The 27051-nt window shown below is 43.0% G+C and overlaps 1 protein-coding gene and 1 pseudogene across 2 annotated transcripts in view; both read left to right on the plus strand.

Annotated features, from left to right (window-relative positions):
* The first annotated feature begins 5744 nt into the window (after positions 1-5744).
* The window catches only part of CD247 (CD247 molecule), a 90559-nt gene continuing 69252 nt past the window's right edge, over positions 5745-27051 (plus strand). The window contains exon 1 of one of the 2 annotated variants that reach the window (XM_047784008.1): positions 5745-5982. In XM_047784008.1, coding sequence (XP_047639964.1) covers positions 5925-5982 — 58 coding nt within the window. In that variant the 5' untranslated portion in view covers positions 5745-5924. The remainder of the gene's footprint in view (positions 5983-27051) is intronic. The other variant, XM_047784006.1, reaches the window with a different exon arrangement.
* On the plus strand, positions 16385-19001 carry LOC125129375 (heterogeneous nuclear ribonucleoprotein A3-like; annotated as a pseudogene).

Genomic DNA, 27051 nt, shown 5'->3' on the forward strand with positions numbered 1-27051 from the left:
ACCCGCAACCTCATGGTTCCAAGTCAGATTCGTTTCCACTACGCCATGACGGGAACACCTGTATTTTCTTAAGTATTATCGATGTTTAGCATCTTTTTTCATGCTTACTGGCCATTCGTTTATCTTGGGGAATTTTCTATTCAAATGTTTTATCCATTTTCTTATTATCTTATTATTGACTTGAAAGAGTTTTTTTATATATGCTGGATATAAATCCTCTGTCTGATATATGCGTTTACAAATAATTTCTCCCAGTATATGTCTTGCCTTTTCATTTTCTTAATGGTGTTTTTTAATGAACAAAGTTTTAAATTTTGAAAAAGTCAAATTTATCAATTATTTTTCTCTTATAATTTGTGCTTCCTGTGTTCTGTCATAGAGATTTTTCTCCAGTTTGTTCTGGAAGTTTTATGGTTTTACACTTTACATCTAGGCCTATGGACTATTTTAGTTGTTTTTTGTGTACAGTGTAAAGTAAGGGTAAATTTTTTTGCTCCATAAAGATACTTAGTTGGTTTTCTCCTGAATTCTCCTTGCACCTTTATTATAAACCAACTACCAATTGACCGTATATATTTGAGAGTCTATAGTATCACAACTACTATATATGGTAATCATGTCACTTTGTAACATTCCCAAGGCTATTTCACTCTTTCACTCTCCTTACTCTTTTTTTTTTTTTTTTTTTTTGGCTGCACCTGTGGCATACAGAGGTCCTAGGGCAAGGAGTGGAATCCATGCCACAGCTGTAACAAAGCCACAGTAGTGACAATGCCAGATCCTTAACCCACTGCAACACCAGAGAACTCCTTTCCTTGATCTTTTACAGAGTTTTCCTGGATGTTCTTTTTGCTTGTTTTAGCGTTATTTTTGTATTGAGATATAGTTCACCTGAGAGGAACCATTTTTTTTTTAATATACTTCTTTATTTTCCCACTGTACAGCAAGGGGGTCGGTCAGGTTATCCTTACGTGTATACATTACAGTTACATTTTTTTTCCCCACCCTTTGTTCTGTTGCAACATGAGTATCTAGACAAAGTTCTCAATGCTCTTCAGCAGGATCTCCTTGTAAATCTATTCTAAGTTGTGTCTGATAAACCCAAGCTCCCGATCCCTCCCACTCCCTCCCCCTCACATCAGGCAGCCACAAGTCTCTTCTCCAAGTCCATGATTTTCTTTTCTAAGGAGATGTTCATTTGTGCTGGATATTAGATTCCAGTTATAAGTGATATCATATGGTACTTTGTCTTTCTGGCTCATTTCACTCAGTATGAGATTCTCTAGTTCCATCCATGTTGCTGCAAATGGCATTATGTCATTCTTTTTTATGGCTGAGTAGTATTCCATTGTGTATATATACCACATCTTCCGAATCCAATCCTCTGTCGATGGACATTTGCGTTGTTTCCATGTCCTGGCTATTGTGAATAGTGCTGCAATGAACATGTGGGTGCACGTGTCTCTTTTAAGTAGAGTTTTGTCCGGATAGATGCCCAAGAGTGGGATTGCGGGGTCATATGGAAGTTCTATGTATAGATTTCTAAGGTATCTCCAAACTGTTCTCCATAGTGGCTGTACCAGTTCACATTCCCACCAGCAGTGCAGGAGGGTTCCCTTTTCTCCACACCCCCTCCAGCACTTGTTATTTGTGGACTTATTAATGATGGCCATTCTGACTGGTGTGAGGTGGTATCTCATGGTAGTTTTGATTTGCATTTCTCTTATAAACAGCGATGTTGAGCATTTTTTCATGTGTTTGCTGGCCATCTGTATATCTTCTTTGGAGAAATGTCTATTCAGGTCTTTTGCCCATTTTTCCATTGATTGATTGGCTTTTTTGCTGTTGGGTTGTATAAGTTGTTTATATATTCTAGAGATCCATTTTTTTTAATTTAAAAAGTTTTTTATTTTAAAAAATTTTAGGGAGTTCCCTTCGTGGCGCAGTGGTTAACGAATCCAACTAGGAACCATGAGGTTGCGGGTTCCGTCCCTGCCCTTGCTCAGTGGGTTAAGGGTCCGGCGTTGCCGTGAGCTGTGGTGTAGGTTGCAGACACGGCTCGGATCCCTCGTTGCTGTGGGTCTGGCATAGGCCAGTGGCTACAGCTCCAATTGGACCCCTAGCCTGGGAACCTCCATATGCCGCGGGAGCGGCCCAAGAAATAGCAAAAAGACCAAAAAAAAAAAAAAAAATTTTAGGAGTTCAGTTGCGGTACAGTGGGTTAAGAACCCTACTAGTATCCAAGAGGATGCAGGTTCAATCCCTGGCCTTGCTAAGGGGGTTAAGGATCCGGCATTGCCATGAGCTGTGGTGTAGATCACGGATGTGGTTTGGATCCCAAGTTGCTGTGGCTGTGGTTGTGGTGTAGGTTGGCAGCTGCAGCTCTGATTCAACCCCTAGCCTGCGGCCCTAAAAAAAAAAAAAATTATTTTTTTGGCCAAGCCTACAGTATGCAAATATTACAGGGCCAGGGATCAAATGTGAGCCACAGCAGTGACAATGCCAGATCCTTAACCTGCTAGGCAACCAGAGAACTCCAAGAGTCACCATTTTAAGGTGTATACTTCAGTGGATTTTAGTGTATTCACTGTCTTGTATATCATCATAAATAGCTAGTTTAGAATATTTCCATCATTCCCCAAAAAACTTCATAATCAGTTTCATACAGATAGCCAAATAGTACATGAAAATATGCTTAACATCACTAATTACTAGAGAAATGCAAATCAAAACTATGAGGTATCACTTCACACCAGTCAGAATGGCCATCATCAAAAAGTCTATAAACAATAAATACTGGAGAGGGTGTGGAGAAAAAGGAACCTTCCTACAGCGTTAGGGGGAATGTAAATTGGTACAACCACTATGAAGAATAGTATGGAAGTTCCTTAAAAGACTGAAAAAAGAACTACCATATGATCCAGCAATCCCACTCCTGGATATCTATCAGAGAAAACAATAATTCAAAAAATACATGGACCCCAATCTTCATTGCAGTGCTTTTTATAATAGCCAAGACATGGAAACAACCTAAATGTCCATCACTAGAGGAATGGATAAAGAAGATGTGGTACGTTTATACAATGTAATATTATTCAGCTATAAAAAAGAATGAAATAATGCCATTTACAGCAACATAGACAGACCTAGAGATTATCAAACTAAGTGAAGTCAGGCAGAAAAAGACAAATATCACATGACATCACTTATATGCGAAATTTTAAAAAATGATACAAATGAACCTATTCACAAAACAGAAACAGACTCAAAAGACTCAGAAAACAAACTTATGGTTACCAAAGGGGAAAGATGGAGGGGGCAAGGATAATTTAGGAATTTGGGATTAGCATATACACACTACTATATGTAAAATAGATAATCAACAAAGACTTACTGTCTAGCAGAGGGAACTCTAATCAATATTTTGTAATAACTTACATGGGAAAAGAATTTGAAAAAGAATGGCTATATGTATATATATAATGAATCATTGTGCTGTACACCTGAAACTAACACAACATTGTAATCAAGTCTACTCCAAGATAAAATAAAATTTAGATTAAATTGAAAAAAAGAGTTAGTCTTAATTTCCCCCTTTCCTTATCCTCTGAAAACTACTAATCTACTTGCGTCTCTGTGGCCTGTTCTGGACATTGCATATAAATGGGATCATATAATATGTAGTCTTTTGTGTCTGGCTTCTTTTACTCAGATACTGTTTTCAAAGTTCATCCATGTTGCCACATATAACAATGCTTCCTTCCTTTTTAGACTGAATCATATTCCATTGTTTTGATATGCCACATTTGTTTATTTCTCATTTGCTAGACATTTATTTCTAGTTTGGGGCTATTTTGAATAATGTTGCTATAAACACTCATGTACAAGTTTTAACATGGGCATGTGTTCATTCTCTTGAGTATATGCCTAGGAATAGAACTGCTTGGTCATATGACAATTCTACTTAATTTTTTGAGCAAATGTCACACTGTTTTCCATAGGGGGTTCACTGTTCCACATTCCCACCAGCAATGTATGAGAGTTCCAATTTCTTCACAACCTTGCTAACACTTGTCATCTGTCTTTTTAAAATTTTAGCCGTCCTAATGTGTATGAAGTCATAGAGTTCACTGTAGGTATTTTTTTATTTTTTAAAGTTTTATCGAGGTATAGTTGATTTACAATGTTGTGATAATTTCTACTATACAACAGAGTGATTCTGTTATACACATACACATACCCATTCTTTTACAGATTCTTTTCCCATATAGATTATCACAGAATAGCGGGTAAATTTCCCGTGATACATACAGCATAGTTCACTGTAGTTTTGATTTATATTTTCTAATGACCAAAGATGTTGAGCATTGTTTCATGTGCTCACTAGCTGTTGGCATATTTTCTTGGAGAAATTCAGATCTTTCAGATTTTTAATTGTTTTTTTTTTTCCTGTTTTAGTTGTAGGAGTTATTTATATATTTTGAATACTAGACCCTTATCAGTATATGATTTGCAAGTATTTTCTTCCATTCTATGGGTTGTCTTTTCACTTTCTTGATAGTGTTCTTTATGCATAGAAGTTTTAAATTTTGATAAAGTCCAATCTATTTTTTCTCTGATTGCTTGTGCTTTTCTGTTCTAGTTATTTTGGTACTTTTTTTTCACATTCACTCTTGTTCTAAAACTTTTGCTGGCATTTTTAGAGGAATGGCAGTTTTAGAGAATTGTAGTCTTCTTAGGAGGAAACTTGTTTTTGTTTTTCTCCTTTTGTCATTTTTTAGGGCTACACCTGTGGCATATGAAATTCCTGGGCTAGGGGTTGAATTGGAGCTACAGCTGCCGGCCTATATCACAGCCACAGCAATGAGGGATCCAAGCTGCATTTGTAAACACAGCGCAGCTTGCTGCAACACCAGATTCTTAACCCACTAAGTGAGGCCAGGGATAGAACCAGAAGCCTTATGGAACTGTGTCAGCTTCTTAATCTGCTGAGCAACAATGGGAATTTCATTAAGGGGAAGGCTTTTTTTTTCTTTCTTTTGGTCTTTTTGCCTTTTCTAGGGCCGCTCCTTCGTCATATGGAGGTTCCCAGGCTAGGGGTCCAATTGGAGCTGTAGCCAACCGGCCTACGCCAGAGCCATAGCAACTCGGGATCCGAGCCTTGTCTGCGACCTACACCACAGCTCATGGCAACGCTGGATCCTTAACCCACTGAGCAAGGGCAGGGACGGAACCCGCAACCTCATGGTTCCTAGTCGGATTCGTTAACCACTGCACCACCACGGGAACTCTGAGCTATACTATTTTGAAATATTCTATTAAATTCAGGCCAAGTTCAGATCTGCAACCTCAGAGCTACTCCAGTAATCTGCTTTATTGGTAAGGACACTGAGGTCTAGAGATGTCGAGTGGTTTACTCAAGGCTGCATAGCAAGTAGTTAGCAGAGATGGCGCTAAAACACAAATATTCTGTCCCTCCATTTCCCCTGACTCTGAATCCAGCGCTCTGTCATCTTACCATCCTCCATAAAATACATGAACCTAGCAAAGTGGCAAACGTTCTTACATGCACTGGGATCTTGCATTTATCTAGGGACTAACTTCACCAATCAAGATAGGAATTAGCTAAAAAGTAGGAAAAAAAGAAAATAAAACAATAGTTAAATGAGAGGAAAAGCAAAAATTGAGACACACACACACACACCCCAAACCCTCAAACCTCCAGAGCTTCCTGCCTATGAACCGAAAGGGGGAGTGTGAGTTTCTTGGCCCGGTTGGCAGGTGCCTTCTCAAAGGCCCCATCGTCCTCCACTTCCTGAGGAGGCAGCAGCAGAACAAAGCTAGCAGAGACTTCTTTTCTTTTCTTCGTCCAGCCACGACTGCCTCAGCCTCTGCTTCCTGGCACCATCCTGGGGAAGGACAAGATGAAGTGGACAGCACTTGTTATCGTGGCCATCCTGCAGGCACAGTTTCCAATTACAGGTAAGGCCAGATGTATTGATGGCAAGGAACTTTTAGAAACTCTTTGTGCGTGTGTGTGTGGGGGGGGGGGGGTGGGGGGTGGAGAGAGATGTGGAGGGGTGGTGAGAAGCCAGTGTCTCCTTTAAATCCTGTTCTCCCCAAATCAATGGGCAGCTGGACAGGGAGGGGTCCAGCTCGATGCAGGCATCTGCTTCATTAAGGCCACTTTGGGCATCCATTCAGAGTCAGCTGCTTGAAAACACACCTGCCCAAAGTATGGATTTTTCCAGTGATAAAAGGAGAGAGACAAGTCTGGATGAGGAGGAACTAAGGCAGTTTCCATGTGGAGAAGAGGAGGGGGAGTATTTAAGCTGGGTGGGACCAAAAAAATGTCAGCCAGGCCATGTTTCATGCTGAGGCATTTTTCTAGTCGTTTACCCCCTTCCTGGCTCTATCACTCAACCCCTTTTCTTGGGCAACAAAGAATATTTCATTTATTGGTCAGAGAGGGTCATGGCTGTGGCCCTGTCTGACTTGAAACACCTCAATGGGCCAGGGACTGACTGGGTTAATGAGGGAGGGATATGGCCTTCTTTGGGGTCCATTCTAGGCTCAGCTCTGACACTGGTTCCCCTATGCCCCGCAGCTAAGGGCTGCCTGATGACACACCCATTCCAGGCTCAGTGACTCACCACTGCCCCTTGCTTCAGGCCGCTCTCCCTTTGAGGCCAAAAGGCTAGAGATGCTGACACGATGTAGGGAACTGATGAGAGGATGTGACTTGTTAACTTGCCACCATGAGGAACAACCAACCAACAAGCGAACTTACTCCTCACTTTATTCCTGCTCCTGGAGTCTGGCTTTTCTAGAATTCTTTCACTTCCACCATGTTTTCTAGCCCAGATAATAAGGAGAAGTGAAAAGAAGACAAAATGTGCTATGTCCGGGGGACTGGTGTCATAGCATTTTTACAAAAAATGGGACAAGCTGCATTTGAATCTAAAGAAACAGGGAGGGTTGTCGCAAGCCAGTGTCCTTCCTCCACTTCGCAGCTCACCTCAGCATGGGAAAGCATTTGGCTACAATGGTGAGAGGGCAGGAGAGGCCACTGGCACTTCTGTTCCTGCCAGGGAACGTGGCACAGCCCTGGCCTAGTGCCTTGGCGGTTTCGAGGACAAAGTAATTGCAGGGTTTTCTGTAAGATCACAGGTCTCTTCTCAGAAAGGCCGTGTGTTGGGTATGAGTCATGTGGTGCTGTGGGGTAAGAACATCAGATTGAGCTCAGAGCAGCCCATCTTTGTGTGTGGAGCAGCCAAGTGAATTCAGCGATTTCAGGGAGAACAGCTGATGGCAACAGAGTCCAGACCTTGGCTTCAGCTTGGGGGGAGGGGGCTGAACTTGGGAGATAATTCTACCATGTGGAGTTTCCTTAAGGGTCCATCTGTGCTGGGCCTTGGGGCCAAGGCCGGGGCAATGGAGTTAGAAGAGAAAAGAAAAGTTGCTTGGGTGGTGGTGGCTTCCAGGAGTGGTAAACAAAACTGCACCCCGCAGACAAGATGGGAGGAGCCATGTCCCACTTCCACAAAGAGCGTACAGGAGGAAAAGCTTTAGATTCATCTTTCAATGCCACTTGCTTTGCCAGAGTGGAGATTGAAATTTCAGCTATTTTCAGATAAGGCTCCTGGACCAAATTGTTCAAAGTGTCCTAGCTCTGTTGGGGGAAGGCAAGAGAGCCTCACAGAGGTCTTTAACTCCGAGGGCCACAAAGGGCACCCAAGCTGCCTGAAAGGACACACACTCTGATCTCCTCAGGAGGGAAGGCTGTTGATGGAATTTGAGCTAAGGTCTTCCCTCTTTTCTTGAACAAGTAAGTTACTTACTCCTAAACCCATTTAAAACATCTTTTGGGGTTCCCATCGTGGCTCAGCCGTTAACGAACATGACTAGTATCTACGAAGATGCAGGTTTGATCCCTGGCCTTGCTCAGTGGGTTAAGGATCCCATGTTGCCATGTGCTGTGGTGTAGGTCGCAGATGTGACTTGGATCTGGTGTGGCTGTGGCTGTGGCTGGCAGCTATGACTCCAATTGGACCCCTAGCCTGGGAACCTCCATATGCCATGGGTGCGGCCCTAAAAAGCAAAAACAAACCCCCAAACAAAAAAACTTCTTTTGACTAAGACTTTTCCATTTGCATTTTCTTGGAAATGACCAGATCATTAAGGTCACAGCATACAATGACCTAGTCTGTCCACCTAAGGACGTCTCCCTGGGTGTTAGCCAAGATGGTCACCTGAGGCTGGAAGAGATTAAGATGGTGTATCTAATGGCAAGGGCACACTTTTTGCCTGCAGAGCCCTCAGCTCCTCAGTCCCTTTAACTCCTTGCTTCACGGTGGTCAGTGTGGCCTTTGTCTTTTCTTTGTAAGGAAATGCAGCTCTGACACAAAGCCTCAGGAAATGAGAACGCTCCCAGGCAGGTGGGAAGAATCAGGCTAATCACAGTGCTGCCAATTTCCCACCTTAAACAAGTACAACCTTAAGCAAGTTACTTAACCTCTCCAGGGCCTCAGTTTTCTCACCTCTAAAGTAAAAATAACCTTCATCACAGAGCTATGAAAGTGAGAAATAAAGGTAATGTGCCTGATACATACCAGACAGTCAACACATGGAAGTTGTATTAATTTTTACTATTATTACATCCTGGCCTGTTTTGTTGTTCTCATTATCCAGGGACAGAAAATGGAAACCCATGGTTAGGATTATTAATTTGCTCTTGATTGTATCGTAAAGCAGCCTGGACGTTTTCTCCATCTCTTGAAATCTAGGTGGTCCTTCTTTTGGTTTCTGAGCATATCCTGTAACAGCTCAGGAACACTGGTGGTCCCCAGTGGTAGGCCAATTGTGAGCAAGGATCAAAGCCTCAGTGGGTCACACAATGAGTATTGCAGTGACCATGTGAATTTTTCTGGAGACACTTATTCTGTAGGAGATATTCCCCCAAAATGAAAACATGACTGATTTTATACACACGCATACATATGCATACACACACACACACACACACACACATATATAAAATATATAAATGGGGGAGTAAATTAAGACAAGGTCATCACTGGTCAGAGTGCCCATCCAAACGGGTGGTTTAGCTGGGGTATTTAAATGCAGACTCCTCGAAACCAGACCTTTGCTTAAACTGCTCAGAACTGAGCTTGAGGAAAGCTTTTGAGTGATGCTGGGACAGGTTTTTCATTGATGGCATTTAACCAATTGTTTATTTTGACCTTTGGTCATCTGGCTCTGCTCCTCTAGATGAGTTACTTCATTTTCCACCTTGGCCTTTCTCAGATTTGCTAGCCTATTTACATTCTGCTGCTGCAAAACATCCGCCAGAAACAGTGCTAGAAAGCTCTTGCTTAGGTGAATAAACACCGCTGATTTTATTTTATTTTTTTGCTGAATTTATTTTAAAATTCTTTTTATTTTTGTCTTTGTTTTTAGAAAATTAGATTTAATTTTTATTAGATATAATACTCTTTTACTTCCAAGAATCCCTTGGCATTGTGTCTTGGGTTTTATTTGGAAGGATTTAGGCGCCGTTAGGGAACTATCTTGCCTTAGAATTGTCCAAAACACACTCTGGGGATCTTTTTTCTCTGGAGTGTTATTTATCTATGGGTCAGCTAACTGATTAAATAAATAGCAGCAATAGTTCAAAATAAATTTTTTCTCTGCTTGAGCCAAGGCTAGTTCTTATCAAAATTAAAGTGACAGTAGATTTAATCAATTTGAGCAAACATACAGTCCATTTGGTTAAAAAAATAATCAAACCAGTCATTGGATCTGTTAATTGAAACAAAATGATTAGTTTACTCACTGCACATACATAGCCATTCCTTCCAGCCTAAAACACAGTCTAATGTTTTCTGAGGGAAAAGAAGCTTTAGTCTTACTCAGGTATGTAGCCCAGCATTTAGCACTGTGTCGGGGGCAAAGATCATGCACAGTAAATATTTGTTGAGTGAATTAACAGGTGGGTGAATGAAGGAATTCTAGACTTTTCCATGTGATTAAATTCATTTTAAGGGTTTGTTGAGGGGGATCATATATCAGAGTGGCATTACCCTAGAGAACTTAGCATTAGACAAAGTTACTTTGGGAAAAAAAAAGCAGAAATTAAGCTGGTGGAGGGGATAGGGCAGTGGGTATAAATAGACTGATTCAAAATAAGTTACGAAGACAGTTAAGAATAAAATTCTACTGTTGTTAAAATTTGCTGGTTGGGCCGTATGAAATATCTGATATTCATTTATTCGGGACCTATGAAAATGATAATTTCATGTGATTCAACTAATACTATTTCTTGCAAATAGACAAAAAGAAAGAAGCTCATTTTTTCTGACTTAGCTTTAACACTGGGGAAAAGCACAAAATAAAGAAGGCTACCACTGCTGGAAATTATTAACTAATGTACTAATAAACTAATGAAAGGCACCAAGGAGAAAAATAACAGTTTGTGGGTAACAGCATAAATCACATTATTCAATCTTCTAATAGAAAGAAAAAAAGCGGGGTATCTATAATAGTCCGATCTGGTCTAAGTGACGAAATAAATATCCCAAGTAGCTATCCCTTTTTTTCCTCTCTTAATTTGAAGTATTTTACCAAAAATATTGTAAAAGGATATTTTTAACATCAGAGGAAGTTATGCATTTTTAAAATATTCCATTTCAATATTTTTTACAAGTGTTTATATATCTTCATATATTTGTTATAGAAACAATTTCATATGCTTTTTTTCCTTAGTATTTTATTCTAAGCATCTTTTTTTTTTTTTCCTTAGCCTTCATGATTGTTTTTAACTGCTGTGTAAACTTTCACAGTTTATGTATCGTATTTTCTTTTCTATTTGTTTTTATTGTTGGACATTTGGGAAATTTCTAATTTTTCTTATTATAGCTAATTCTACAAGAAAATCCTTACATATCTAGCTTTAAAAGCTTCTTTTGAATTTCCTTGGGCTAATTTCTCCAGGGCTGACATTTAAAAGAATAAAGTAAAAACACTTAACAGGATACTTGACACTTCTGCTGAAAACAACCCCATCAGGGAAAGAGGTTTTTTTTTCTCTCAGACCATCTGCAAGTGTTTCTTGTCTTCTCTGGAGTAGGCAATAAGGTGGGGGGAGAGAGGAGGCCATGGAACCAGAAAGATCTGGATCCAAGGCCTGGTTCCCCCCGACCCCAGCCTTTCACTGTGGCCAGGTGCCTACATTTAGAGGCTCGCTCTTCCTCTGTGAGATGGCGGGTGGAGTGGAGATACTACTCGAGAAAGTGGCTGCACGCAGGAGGTGCTCGAAAAGCAGCAGTCATTATTGTGTGTGCCTCAGTTTCCCACTCTGCAAAATAGAAAGGATATCATTTTCCCAGTGCAAGAAAATGTTTTCTTTTTCTAACACGCTTTCTTTTGTACTAACATGCTTTCTTTTTCTTCTTGTGTCACTAAACTGCAGTGTAAACTTGGGTAGAAATCTCTTTAGTTTTCGCATCTGTGAGATGAGGAAGAAGAGGGTTGAACATCCCTTTCAGCGACAGAATGACTTTCGAATGGTCTTGAAATTACCAAGTTTTTAAGAACATTTAGTTTCCCTACTGGTACTGGCTCATGAATTAAGAACCTAAACTTCATTCTTCCCTGCAGCTCCAAACAAGTGAATAAATAAAATAGAAACTTTTAAAAAATCTAGAACTTTCACCTTATCACAATATTGTTAACTTTCTCACGGGAGCTTCTGTTGTGAAAAATCCAGGAACACAGTCCAGCGTTTTCTGGCTTGTCCTTTACGCTTGTGCATTGACTGTAGATTTATGGCCACACAAGGACTTTGTTGGTGAGAATGGACTTGAAGAGAAAGCAAATTGCTGTCTGAAGAAGCCGAATTGCAGTGGTGGAAATGTTAGGAGCTTCCACTGTTATGATTCGTGCTACTCAGCAACTAATTTTCAGGTTCAAGGGGAAAAAAATAAATAGAAAGCATTCGAACAAGGACAGGCAGGATCCTTGCCCAGTCTAGGCCAATGTTATCTTAGTGCAGTTATCTCTCTTTTTTTTTTTTTTTTGCTTTTTAGGGCCGCACTCGAAGTATATGGAGGTTCCCAGGCTAGGGGTCTAATCGGAGCTACAGCGGCCGGCCTACGCCACAGCCATAGTCACACCAGACCCGAGCTGAGTCTGTAACCTACACCACAGCTCACGGCAACACCAGATCCTTAACCCACTGAGCGAGGCCAGGGATTGAATGGGCAACCTCATGGTTCCTAGTCGGATTCGTTTCCACTGCGCCACGACGGGAACTCTGCAGTCATCCCTTTATATTTACAAATGTTTCCAGTGCTTTCAGTCAGAACCATTCTATGGCAAGCAGCAGTAAAAATATTAAGATTCTCTTTTTATAAAGAAAATGAAGCTCAGAGATTTAGTGACTTGCCTAAGAGTAGAGCCAGGCCCCAGTTTCTCTGATCCCTTGTTCAAACTATGTGCTCTCGACTGTTCTGTGGACCCTCTCTAGTAGATCTTCTGTCAATTTGCAATATCATATATCTGATGACTGAATCCTAAAGCAGACTTTTGAAGGTATTCCCCTTAGTAAGCACTTATTACACACCTCCTTTTAATTGTTGAAGAAATAATTATTTTGAAGTGAAACAGCCTCATTTTCTGCTTTGTATGAAGTATTTGGTTGTTAATATAGCATCACATTTTTCTCTGGCCTATAATTATAGTTCTGAACTCACACTTTCCCTGAAAGTGGTAAAATCCATATTTTCTGTTTTTCTCTTAATAAATATACCTATTTTGGAGCCTTTCTTGAGGGGTACCGGCCTCGATTTGCAATTCAACCTGTTTCTGTGTACGCAGGCCTCCCCTCCCCCCAAGTTACGCATAGGTGGAAATCAAACGTGTAAATTAAAATGTAAATTAAATTGTATGTGAGAAGCTTTGATCCAAAATAATTGCCTGTAATTGATCTGTTTGGTAAGAATTTACCTTCATACAGTATATAAGGTTTTGTGGAGTGACGTTTTCTAAAAGAAAAGCATTCTATTACACAGAGACTCTGAGGTGAGATTTCATTTTTTTATATAAATCATCGAGGAGTGGGAGAATTACCTTTAAATGACAAGTGTCTATAATCAATTCTCAATTATTTATGTCAGATTTCGGCCTTGAGGTCACTCGCATCTGCCTGGGCTGAGCTCGGGGAGTGCAAACACTTTTGCTGTTGACTGGAGCAAAGCAAACCAAGATAAGAAATCTGATGCTCAGAGAAGAATAAGTGAAGCATTAAACTGCCCAAAACTCAAATATCAGTGACTCTTAGAGGGGCCATTCCCCAAGCTGACCAGGAAAAGGGCTAGGAAAGGAAAAGTGTCCGGCAGGTTCATCAGGATATTTGTAGGGCTGCTGCGTTATATATGCATTGCTTTTGGCAAACCCTGGAGTTGGGAGGACAACTCAGAACACAAAGCAACACCATTTAGGATTAAACAAATTATCACTTCTACAGTAATTGTTGTAGATACAAGAAGGTCAGCTGGGTATTGCTACATTTCACCTGTTTCCTATCCTGTAGTGTTTACTGGCTCTAAGACAGAATGTGAATGGCAGCCCTGAGTTAGGACTACCTTTTTGTCCTGTAGGCTGGGAGTGACGATGGAGGCTTGGAGGGAAGAGGTCTTGTAGGGGGAAGAGTAGAAGAGAGCCTGGTTTCTGGGGATGGAGGTTACCATCTGTGGCTGTGGGAGGCAGCCTGGCCTGAGCAGCGTGCTCCAGGAAGGCAGCTGAGCCAGGGGACACTATCATGGGACCAGCCTGTACCCAAGCCCCGTCCTGTGGGTTAATGCTCAGTGTGGATGAGGCACACACTTGCACCATCATGTTCTCTGCTGGGGGTGCAGGAGTCTATGCCCCGGGTGTGCATGTGCAGGCATGTGTGAGGCTGTGTGTTTGTGTATGTGTCCGGTGTGTTCCAGCATGTGGGTGCACATGTGTGTGATTTGGTGTGCCTGGTGCATGTATGTGCTTATTTGTATGGGGATGGCATGTGCATCTGTGTGCACCAGTGAGTGGTTTTCTGTGTATGAAGTGAGCGTGTAAGAGGAGGTTGGTGGCAGCATGACAGCTCTGTAGAAGGAAGGGCAAATGTTGCTTCAGCTTAGAGCTGGCCATCTAAGTGGCAGAGCAGTGGGGCAGAGATGCCATTAAATGCAGTCCAGGCATTCTCTACAGAAGAGGGGTAAGAAAACTGTCCAAAATAGAACGTCTAGGATCATAGAGATGCAGAGACCTCTTGTGTCTCCCAACTGCCGTCATTAACTCCTCTGAAAACTCTGCCATCTCCCAAGTAAGCCTTCTATCTTTCTTTCCTTCCACCTTCCTCCCAGTTCCCTCTACTTAGAATGCAGACCCTACCCAACTCCCACCTGTGAAAACCCTGTCTTCCCCTTATAATCAGGTCCAGATGCGTGGGGATCTCCCAGACCCACTGCTGACATTATTACCACCATTAGGGTGACAAAGGAAAGTGGAAAATTGTTGTTCTCAGAACTCAAGGTTAAAAACCCAACACAAATAGTTCCCTATGGTGAGCCCTTCTCAAAGTGGAGGCCCAGCACACAGAGTTTTAGAAACATGTACCTGTCAGCAGAAAATGTCACCAGCTCCCCAAATTCTCACCAGTTCTCCCCACAGCGGACATTCTGTGAGTCTTGACTAAAAGAGTCAAAATGCATTGGATGCTTTTCTTTCTGCCCTTAGAATAGATAAGCAATTCAATAAGGTGGCTCCTGGTAACCTATTTTGGCTGTAGAGAGCTGGTATTGCCAGACTGATAGTTATTTTTATTTTATTATCATTATTATTATTATTCTTTGTCTTTTTAGTGCTGAACCCAGGGCATATGGAAGTTCCTAGTTAGGGGTCGAATCGGAACTACAGCTGCCAGCCTACACCACAGCCACAACAGCACTGGATCTGAGCTGGGTCTGCAACCTACACCACAGCTCATGGCAACGCTGGATCCTTAACCCACTGAGCAAGGCCAGGGATCGAACCTGTGTCCTCATGGATACTAGTCAGGTTTGTTAACCAGGGGACTCCAGAGTTATTTTTAATATCTGATTATTCAAACCATCTGGATGGGACATTTCCCTTGCACTGTCATTGGGAAAGAGAGCACTGACTGGAAGGGAGAAAGAGGAGGTGCCCAGCAGAAAATGCTGCAAATAGCCTTTTAGCTTGGGGCCTGGTGCTTTTGCTGAAATTTCTGCCAGCATATTTTTAGGCATCATAGACCTCTCTAAGTTGGCAAGGATTTAATTCTCTGTCCTGTTCTCTTGCATGCAGCATTCAGTTGAAAATATGAACTTTAAGGAAAAAAAGTTTGCCGCTTTAAAAATACTTCCTGATCTGCTATTCTTGCTAAAGTCCTTTAAATTATACATATCTTTACACCATGGCCATGATCCAAAGGAATCAGAGCAATTGAGAAAACTTTATTGCTGTTCTGAGCTTTGAAACTACAGATGATAGTTTAAGAGACTATTTTGAGAAACGGGGCACACAAGCCATATGGTGATGAGAGACCCTCAAACAAAATGTTCTAGGGGCTTTGGTTTCATAACTTACTCCTGTGGTCACAAGAGGTGGATGGAGCAATGTATGTGGGACCACACAAGAATGATGGGCGTCGTGGCACCAAAGAGAGAGCATTCATAAAATCCATCTTGGAGTTCCCGTCGTGGCGCAGTGGTTAACGAATCCGACTAGGAACCGTGAGGTTGCAGGTTCGGTCCCTGCCCTTGCTCAGTGGGTTAAGGATCTGGTGTTGCCGTGAGCTGGGGTGTAGGTTGCAGACGCGGCTCGGATCCCGCGTTGCTGTGGCTCTGGTGTAGGCCAGTGGCTAAAGCTCCGATTCGACCCCTAGCCTGGGAACCCCCATATGCTGCGGGAGCGGCCCAAAGAAATAGCAAAAAGACAAAAAAAAACCCAAAAACCAAAACAAACAAACAAACAAAATCCATCTTATAGTGAAGAAAATTTTTGTTGGTGGCATTAAAAGACATACAGAAAAATATAATTCAAAAGACTACTTTGAAAAGTATAGCAAGATTGGAATCATAGAAGTTATAGAAGACAGGTACAGTGGAAAAAGAGAATTAGCTTTTGCGATTTGGGGTGATCATGATCCCATTAATAAAACTGTTGTTCAGAAATACACACCTTTTTTTTTTCTGGTCTTTTTAGGGCTGCACCCACAGCATATGGATATTCCCAGGCTAGGGGTCGAATCAGAGCTGTAGCTGCTGGCCTCCACCACAGCCACAGCCATGCCAGATCTGAGCTGTGTCTGCGACCTACACCATAGCTTACAGCAACACTGGATCCTTAACCCTCTGAGTGAGGCCAGGGCTTGAACCCTCGTCCTCATGGATACTAGTTGGGTTCATTACCTCTGAGCCATGATGGGAACTCCGAAATGCTGCACCCTTAATGGGCATAATTGTGAGGTGAAAAAGAAACTTTCTAAATAAGAAGTGTAGTCTGTGGGATTGCAAAGAGGTAGAAGTGGATGTGATAACTTTATAAGTCATTGAGGATACTTTAGCCATGGTGGACACCTTGGTTGGAAGAGGAGACTATGGTGGTGGAGGCTGTGGCAGCAGAGGTAGTTAAGGAGGTGATGGTGGTAGAAATAATGGATTTGGAGGTTACAGTGGCAACCATCATGATGGTCCTAATTATAGTATTACAGGAGGCTATGGTGGTGGGGGGCCAGGATATGGAAACCAAGGTGGTAGAAATGCTGGTGATGACAGAGGATATGGTGGTTACGAAGAAGGCGGATGTTTCAGCACTGGTAACTGTGGTGGTGCAGGAAACTAAAGATTTTGGAAATTATAGTGGACAACAGCAATCAAATTATGGGCCCATGAAGGGGGCCAGTTTTGGTGGAAGAACCTAGGGCTGCCCATGTGGTGATTATGGATCTGATGATGTAAGTGAGAGATATGTGAGCAGAAGGTTCTAAAAACTCAGCAGTAAAGGGCTATAGTTCTTAGTGGGAGAGACAGTGAGGAATCGTCAGAAAAGCTACAGGTTACTTTGAGGCAGTCATCATAAAGGCATTAGAGGACCTATAAAAATCTGCTACAGAAAGAACCATGATGCATAGTCAGAAAAGTTACTGCAGCTTAAACAGGAAACCCTTCTAGTTCAAGACTGCCATAGCCACGGTTTGCAAAAAAGTAATTAACTGATTAATGCAATGTAGTGCCAATTAGATGTACATTCCTAAGGCCTTTTATCTCTTTTAGCTTTGTCTTTTTCTTTTCATTACACTCATGGCACACTGTACTATAAATTGTGGTTGTGGTACCAGCAATAAAAAATTAAGGAATTCTTACCCTTAAATAAAACAAATAGTCTGGGTCAGTCACTTCACTTATCAATGAGTAAATATTTACTAAGCATCTTTCATGTGCCCCAAGGCAGACAAACAACTCTGTAGATAGTTGGCTCGACCAGCACATTGTTTAGGCCGGTGTCTTAGAGGTGGATGTTGAGTGATTGAGAGCCTGTAGGTGAAAGAAAACTTGCCTAGTTTTGTAGGTCATGTCATCAGGTTTTGTGAAAAAGTCTTAATTTCCCTACAGGCTTACTTCTTTATGGTCTGGTCTAATTTTCATCATTTTGTGAGACTGTGCTAATTTCCATGCTGAGTTTAACAGCAAAGGAGGCATATATCAGGAGATGCCACCCAGGACTATTTTGAGTTAGGCTAGAGAGCTTCAGAAATTCCCCCTTTGATTTCCTCAGATTAGAGGGGAATCTTTGTCTTTTCTCCCACTTTGCTATCAACGCTTCAAAACCCAGACCTATACAAAATACACAAATGCTTTTTGGACAGAATGAATCTTGTCTGTTTTCTTTGGATTTCGGTGGGAACAATAAAGATTGAGCTACAAAAGGATGGCAAAGAGGATTATTCTTTTTCTTTGTATTAAGTGTAGAGGCTTCAAAAGAACAGCTCAGAAAGTCAAATAATTGTATCCAGCGCAGCTCACCCATCCATCTCCCTGCTGACCTGGCCTGTGAAATCCCCTTTAAAAACTTGGCCAGTTCTCACCTGCCCATTGCAAATGCTGTATTGTTAAATGTCCCCATCCATAATTCCACAAGGGAGGCTGCTATAAAGCAAATTCCTTCCATTTCAACAGAGGACTTGGTCAGGAATAGCTCTTCAGGGTGAGAGGAAGGGTGCCTGTAATTTTCAAAGCTTTGTAATTCCATCTTGGAGAGGGAGCTACTTGGAAACCAAAAGTGGATTGTGAATAAAGTTATCACAAACTCTAGCAATCCAAATTGGCCAGTGGGGAGGATGTGAAAAGGAAAGTTTGGAGAGCAGTGTTTGATCTTCATGACAATTTCTTGATTTCTTTAGTTTGGAAAAAACATATCTGTGAGTTTCTGGTTATGGCTTTAAAACACGAAGCCTCAGACCTGAGGCAGAACTAATTTTTAGTTTGGTTTCAGACCATCGCGTCCTCAGCAAATTCCTGTCAGCCATTTTGAAGAGCACAAAATAGGTCCTCTGACCCAAGGGCTTGAGAGGATTTGGCTGTTTAGGGATTTTTAAATTTAGAGTTGAACATTTTATAGTGGCATTCAAGCCTGGAGTAATTTCAATTAAAAACGGAAAGAAATCTAACCTCCAAACTGGCTAATCATCTCCGATTCAGGGCCAAATGCTCACCCAAAGAAGCTGAAGATGGTATCTTGCTGCTGGGTCCTCTCTAGGGAGTCCTCTCTATGGTCCGGGTCCTGGACGCTTTCCCCAGAGAGTTCCTTCAAACCCATGGTCTTTCTCCATCAAGTTTGACCCCATCACTATGTTTCTGTGCCATCCCTTCATTCCTTTTCTCTGAAGATTTTTTAAAAAATCCTTTCCGAGGTGTAACCATAGTGGCTCAGCGGTAACATCCCCACTAGTATTCATGAAGACTTGGTTTCATCCCTGGGCGTTACCGTGAGCTGTCGTGTAGGTTGAAGAGATGACATGGATTCTGTGTTGCTGTGGCTCCGGTGTAGGCTGGCAGCTACTGCTCCAGTTGGACCCCTAGCCTGGGAACTTCCATATGCCACGGATGCGGCCCTAAAAAAAGGACAAAAAAAACCCAAAAACAAAGAACAAAGAAAAGACAAATGAAAAAAAACTTTCCAAAGGAATATACAAATCACATTTAATGGGATGCATTTGAATTATGCAAATTCAAAATAATGCAATACAAAAAAATTAAGATTTCAATTTACGTTCACAATTTAAAATAATGTGATTTATTTTGCATGTATTCTCTTGAGAAATTAATTTGAACTTTGCAAAATCATCAGGAATGCACTTCTCCTGTAGTGTAACTATCTTGTAATCAGAAGTGGCTTGTAGTAATATTGTGATTAGCTGGAGTGGGTGTGGGGGATGCTGTCAGTGAATTTTACTTTCGGTGATAAGAACAGTAGTTGGGGCCTCTACGGGAAGATTTTCTGTGACCTAAGTGGGGCTGACAGAATGACAGAATCACAGAATATAGAGAGGATAGACAGCTTCAAGTTCTACTTCCAGATTTTACCAGGTTTAAGGGATCAATGAATCAGCCAAATGTCACATAGCACCCAAGCGGGAAGGGTCAGCACTTGACCCCGAGACTTTGGATTTTTGCTCCAGTCATCTTTCCACTGGGCCACCAGGTTGCCCTGTTGTAAGGGAATGGTATTTCCCGAGCTGGGTACTCGGGTCCCAGGTCTGTGTGACAAGTTCTCATGTTGGAATGGCAACTGAAAGAGGGCTGCAGGTGGCTGGGCCATGTTAATTTGGTCCAACCCTGAGGTCCTGGTGGTGGCCAACTGGCCGTCTCTATGAGCAGGGAGACAGCCTTCAATTGTTTCAGGAGGTGCAGAAATGCACTGGGTCATCCCTACCGAGAGGAAACCTTGGACGGGGACAGTTGATGCTGCTGGGGAGCTTCATTTAATCTCCTTCTACTTCAGCTCTTACAGGCCGAATTCCCATTTTTCTTGTTTTTTGCCCGTTAATGGCTCAGGCCCTGACCTACCCACCTGCAGGACCACAGTTCTGCTTGAGGGCCTTGTTTCATAGGACATGGTCTCCCGAAGCTTCAGGAGAAGCTCAGGTCAGCGCTCCTCCCAGAATCCTGTCAAGAGCAAGGCAGATTGTAGATTGGTAGTAAGAAAGCTATAAACACACACACACACACACACACACGCACGCACACACACACAGAGCCAGAATGTTTTTGTCTGTGTAAAATAAAATTTGGGAGTTCTCCTTGTGGCACAATGGAAATGAATCCAACTATTATCCATGAGGATGCGGGTTCGATCCCTGGCCTCACTTAGTAGGTAGGGGATCTGACATTGCCATGAACTGTGGTGTAGGTCACAGGTGCGGCTTGGATCTGGTGTTGCTGTGGCTGTGGCATAGGCCAGCAGCTGTAGCTCAGATTTGACCCCTAGCCTGGGAATTGCCATATGTCACAGGTACAGCCCCTAAAAAGCAAATAATAATAATAATAATAAAATAAAAAATAAAATAAAAGTTTAAGGAGTGCCCTGGTGGCTCAGCAGATTAAGGATCTGGTGTTGTCACTGCTGTGGCTCTGGTTACTGCGATGGTGTAGGTTTGATCCCTGGCCTGGAACTCCCACAATGTGGAGGTGAGGGCAAAAACAAACAAGCAAAGGTTAATGAATGAACAGGTTCTTTATATCTAGGTTCAGAAAACGCCTTATAGTACATAATTATACCTCAACAAAACCTGTTTTTGTTTTTTTTTTTAAATAAAATGTCAGCCACATACAAAGGGAACTTTCTCCACTAGATGAGGCCCTTGGAAAGTTTTGTGGAAGGGAATATTATAATAACACTTAAAATATATCTATGAGAGTATTGTTGAATCATTCAGTAATTTAAGGATTCATTTTCTAATTTAGCTGTTTTCTTGATTTTTCACTTATTGGATTTTTGCAGCATAGACGTGTTTAATTTTCTTAAGGAGAGTCATGCCCACATTTTCCCATCAGTTGTTTACCAATGGATGACCTCCCTTGGGTGAGCAGGATTGACCCCTTGAACTTGGAAGAACTTCCTTTTTTAGAGCTTTCTGTGATGCAGTTCTACCTGGGTGTCCCACCTCCCTGCCTGGCATCCCGTTCATGACTAGGAGAGACAGATAAATTGCCTCTGTGTATAGATAAATCAAAGACATCTCTAACTTCTCTGCTGAGACTGCCCGGGGCCATGGTGACCACAAGGACAGTGACCTGCTGATCCAAGGCCCCAGCAGCCAATCTTACCTCTAGTAATGACAGGGCATCTGTCCGGTTAATCTAGCTGGGAACATTAGATTAAAACCAATGAAAGAAAACCAGGTAATCTTTCTATTAATTAGTCAAGAGGGTATATATTTTTAAATTATTTTTATTTTTTACATTATAGGTGGTTTACAGTATTCTGTTAATTTTCTACCGTATAGCAAAGTGACCCAGTCACACATACATATATACATTTAATTTTTCTCACATTATCCTCCATCATGCTCCATCACAAGTGACTAGATATAGTTCCCAGCGCTATACGGCAGGATCTCATTGCTTATCCAATCCAGATGCAATAGTTTGCATCTAATAACCCCAGATTCAGGAGGGCATATTTTAACAATACATTTCATTATTAGAAATACTATCAGAGGTAGAAATAAAATACAGGGCATAGCCGTGCCGTAACTCACCCCAAATATGTTTTCTGAGCAGGCACTATTGCACACCAGGTGATGCACTGTGCTAAGTCCTAGTCGCTGTGCTCAGAAAATTCAAAATTCCGAGAGCCGATAGATGTGTGAGATTGGTCTGGTAAAATGATGTGAGCTGCAAGGACAGTTAACACTTGAGAGGAGCTTGTTTTTTGTGTTGTTTATATGCACTAGGTCAACTAATCCTGTGGGACTTATACTAGTGTCCCCATTTTTCAGGTGGGGAGCTGAGGCCCAGGGGTACTTGGCTAGCACACCCAGAGCGGGCTTTGACCCTGGCAGCCTTTCCCCACTGTAGACCATATTATCATTGGATGGTGTAGAAGACCTTATGTTAGTCATCAGCCTCAAGGGAGAGGTTGAAGTTTGTTTGCCACGTGGAAAAGGGAACTGGAAAAGGGCAGATCTAGGAATAGGATGTCTTATGGCTAAAAACCAGTGAATGCCAGCTAGGGCTCTTAGAAGCTCCCTGCCCTCCTTGGAACCTCATTTCTCACCCTCAGGATGGTTCTAGGATGAAGAACCTGGGGGCACCTTCCATTCACGGCCCTCACTACCCTGACATATGGCCCACCCCGACTCCAGGCCCAGTACTAACTTGCCTCTGGGGACCGGCTGCTCCCAAGAGCCAACATTCCTCATTCAAAGGAGGTGACACCTAAAGATCTTGTTCACTGACATTTATAACAAAGGCATTGTTCCCTAAACTGTGTTCTGCAAGATGGGAACACTGTACCATGGAAAGAGGGGACAGACATATTGGAAACTTAAGAAAGGTTTTGTGGGAGTTCCCATCATGGCTCAGTGGTAATGAACCTGACTAGTATCCACGAGGATGCAGGTTCCATCCGTGGCCTTGCTCAGTGGGTTAAAGATCCGGCATTGCCATGAGTGCGGTGTTAAGTCGCAAACCCGGCTCGGATCCTGCGTTGCTGTGGCTATGGCATAGGCTGGCAGCTGTAGCCCCGATTCATCCCCTAGCCTGGGAACTTCCATATGCCATGGGTGTGGCCCTAAAAAGACAAAAAAGGAAAAAAAAAAAAGAAAAAGAAAGCTGTTGATTTTTGCTGATTCACTGTAGGACTTGTCAGAACCTTACCTCTGCAAATGTGCCTTACACCTCCCTAGGAGGAAGACAGGGAGATACAGTATGCAATCCTGGGTGAATTGATTCGGCCCCATTTGGCATTTATTTTTTCAGGGAACCCCTATTAAATAAATGGTCTGCAGATTATAGTTCTAGAAAAGCTCAATAGAGGACTGTATTGAGTGGCTCAACATGTAAGGGCTCTCAGAAACCTGGGCTGGAGGGGTAAATAGAGAGGGGCACCCTGGGGACACAGGATTTGAATGGGTAGGATTTAATGCAAGAAGGAAGACACCCCAAGAAGGGGAAGTATGTACCAAAGGTATGGCAGTAGCAGGAGCACAAATGTGCTTAGAAGCTCCATTCCTTTTGACTACCATTAGAATAAGCAAATGGATCTTTAGGGGCACTGATTGGCAGGATTGTTCCAATGAAAAGAGGGGCCAGAAATACTTTACCCTTCTTTATTTTTCTTTTTCCAGTCACACCTGTGGCATATGGAAGTTCCTAGGCTAAGGGTTGAATTGGAGCTGCAGCTGTGGGCCTATGCCATAGCCATAGCAAAGTCAGGTCTTAGCCGTGTCTGTGACCTACATGGCAGCTTGTGGCAAAGCCCAATCCTTAATCCATTGAGTGAGGCCAGGGATCAAACCCACATCCTCACGGATACTATGTCAGGTTCTTAACCTGCTGAGCCACAATAGGAACTCCCTAGTTTACCCTTCTTAAATAACCATCCTTTGTAGGGGATGGGGCCTGTTCATGCCACGTTGACCTCCCCCTCAGTGCCTGGCCTGCCTTCCAGCTGCTGCCACCTACAATTCTCAGCCGAGTTCTTTCTCTGGCCCTAGACCCTGCCCTGCCCAGCCCTGTGCACTGCAGGCTGGCAGTACAGGAGGCTTAACTCTCTGCAGAGGCAGCCCTCGGCCAGTGACTGAATTTAGACCCCAACAGCTTTGCTGTCAGACTGATAACTCTGAACTACCTATTCCATACTGCTTCCTCAAGTTTGCCAGCATGATGAAGCCCCGTTGTTCACAGTGGTAACTAGCCTATAAGGCTCCCTTTATTGAGTTCCTTCCTGTTCCTTCCAGAGTCCCCCATCTATTCACTGTATCTGTGTAACAAAGGACCACAGACTGGTTGGCTTAAAAAAACATATCGAGTCCCTCACAATTCTGGAGGAGAGAAGTCCAAAATCAAGGTGTTAGTGGGATTGGTTCCTTCTGAGAGAGAATCTGTTCCATGCCTCTCTCCTAGGGGTTTGCTGGCATTTTTTTGCACTCCTTGGCTTGCAGGTGCATCGCCCTCATCTCTGCCTTCCCCTCCACGTGGTGTCCTCCCTGTGCGCAAGTTTGTTTCTGTGTCCAAACTTCCCCTTTCCCTCCCTCCCACTTTTTTTCCTTCCTTCTACAGCCGCACCTGTGGCATTTGGAAATTCTTGGGCTAGGGGTTGAAGAGCTTGTGGCAATGACGGATCCTTAAGCCACCGAGTCACAGCAGGAACTCCCCAACCTTCCCCTTTTTATAAAGACACAGTCTTATTGGATTCCAACACACTCCAATGACCTCATTTTAACTCAATTATCTGCCAACACAGCATTTCCAAATAAGGTCATGTTCACAGGTACTGAGGGAGTTAGGACTTCAACAGTCCTTTGCAGGGTACAATTCAATCTGTAATACCACCAGTGCTTCCTGGGAACATCTCCCAAATAAAGTACTGTACCTTAGTCTCAGGATCTGCTTCAAGGGCAACCCAAACTAAGATGTTTTTAAAAATGGTACCTCAGGGGTACAGAGAGATTGTGAAACTTTCCTATCACATGTAACAAGTCCCTTGCTCAAATTACGATTTGAGTCAACATTGTCAGCATTTTAATTTCTTACCTAAATACAAGAATATACTTCTCGGGAGTTTCCTGGTGGCCTAGTCGTTGGGACTTGGTGCTTTGTACTGGCCTGGATTTGAACCCTGGTTCAAACTCTGGAAACTGAGATCCCACATCAAGCCACAGCACACCATAGCCAAAAAAAACCCCCAACCAACCAACAAAAAACCAAAACAAACCCAACAAACTTCTCAAAGTTCCCTAAAGGTCTCTGGAAAAATAGTTTCTATGCTGGCTCAATTGACTTGTTTTGAAGACTGGCTGTCATTCACCATGATGTGACTCAGTGGAGAAAGGGGAGAGGCATATTAACTGCACAGGGGTCTTTGTCACTAGGCATCTCTCAGGACAGAACACTTCCAGCTCAAGGCCCAGGCGTCCATTTCCAGCCTAGTTGACTATCAAGCTCCCGCTGAAGTGACTGGTATAGATGCAGATTTTGGGGTTGCTGAGCCAGCTCTGTCCCCTCCCTCCCTGCGGAAGATGGAATAAATATGTCAGAGGGGAGGGTGCTTCCCATCTTGGGAGCACCGGGGTTGCCCTTTAGAAAAACATCGCCAGCACATTCTGCAATCTCGAAATGAATCTGAATGATCAACTAGCAGGGCTGGGTCTGGATTTTAGACCGTTCGTCTACCTGCTTCAGACCCTCCTTTTCCAAGCCCCATCTCGACTCCACATACAGTGGTCTGGATGGCAGAGGGATGCTGACAGGAGGCAGGGCCCCTGTGGCAGCTGTGCTGGCCCCCTCCTGCCAGCTCTGTGGTCTCCTTGGCTGGCGAAGGAAGAACAAAATCGTGTTTCCAGGTCACAGCTGCACGGGGCCCCCGGCTGTGAGGCAGGGTGGCTCCAGTTCAGTTATGAGTCAGGAAATGCTTCAAACACGTTCTCCTTGGGAAGAGTCTCTAGGAATTGGCCATTTCTCTCTGTGGCTTTCTGCAGTCTATGAGTATTTGAGAAACCAAATGAGGGCCCAGCCATGACTTGCAGAGAAAAGCTGTGTGAATGTGTTTTAGCTGAGAATAAATTTTAATTCTAGTGAGACATGCTTGTTTACAACCACAGGTGTAGAGACCAGGACTGGAGAGGACCTTGATTTTTCTTAACTGTTACAAGAAGATTGTGTGTGTGTGTGTGTGTGTATGTGTGTGTGTAAGAGAGAGACAGATAGGCTGAGAATTAGGAAGGTGTATTAAAAGGATATTCGTGGCAAAGGAAATAATTTATATGATTCCTTTTCTCTTCTTGTCCGCAGCTAGCACCTCAGGGAGCTCTGAGTGGGTGTGGGAGGTTGTGAGAGGAGAGTGTGTTGACTAGAGGTAGCCCTGCTTTTTATTCTACTGCTGAAAAAGGCCCTTCTCCTTGGTAAGAGAAAGCCACTCTGTGAGGTGCACATCCTTAGCAAGGAGCCCCTTTTTCTCTGCTGATTTGGGAGAAAGGAACTGTATTCTGACAAAGAACAGTCTTCATTTATGCCAGATTCCTTCCCTTGTTGCCAGCTTTCCATTTACCTTTAACTTCTGTCTCTAATGATGTTTATCACTTACCTGTGCACACCTGATATTTCCACATAGGGTTCCCATCTCACAGCCCATTCTATGACAACTCGGTGAGGTCAGCCTCAATACTCCATCTTATGCATGAGGAAACCAAAGCTCTGCAGAGACGAAGAGATTTGTCTTAGGACTTGTCATCAGTAAGCAGTGATGCCTAAGTGTGATGCCTGCCCTGCCCTGGCTCTTCACTATGCTGAGCCCCACCATTACGGTGACTACAGGAAGAGGTGCCTTTAAAGGAGGGGGCTGTGGTATGGCATTCTGAGACCAGAGCCGAATCTCTCTTTGGGTGGCTAGGGTGCTCCCGACCGCATGATTCCCCATAGGCTCTAGGACAGAACTGCCTCAGGCCCTCTCTCAGGGACACAGGGACAACTGCCAAGCCACCTGCAGCCTGCACCTCCTGTCAGCACCATTTGCAGTTGCTGAGCTCCCTCACCACCCCCAATGATGTGTGGTGATGGGATTGGATGTAATTGGCCTAAGGCTGCTGGTAAACACTTACTTGATGTTCTGAATGGGTCTGGATGTGGTTAGTCCTTGCAAAGACCTGTCCTCTGGCCAAGTCCCCTCCCCAGGGCTAGCTGGTCATGATTCATGTGTGACATGGTCTTCTCTCATGTGGGGAGGATTGCTTCTCAGACTCTCTCCATCCTTCTTGGCATTACTCAG

Source organism: Phacochoerus africanus, chromosome 6, assembly GCF_016906955.1.
Source record: "Phacochoerus africanus isolate WHEZ1 chromosome 6, ROS_Pafr_v1, whole genome shotgun sequence".
Taxonomy (NCBI): domain Eukaryota; kingdom Metazoa; phylum Chordata; class Mammalia; order Artiodactyla; family Suidae; genus Phacochoerus; species Phacochoerus africanus.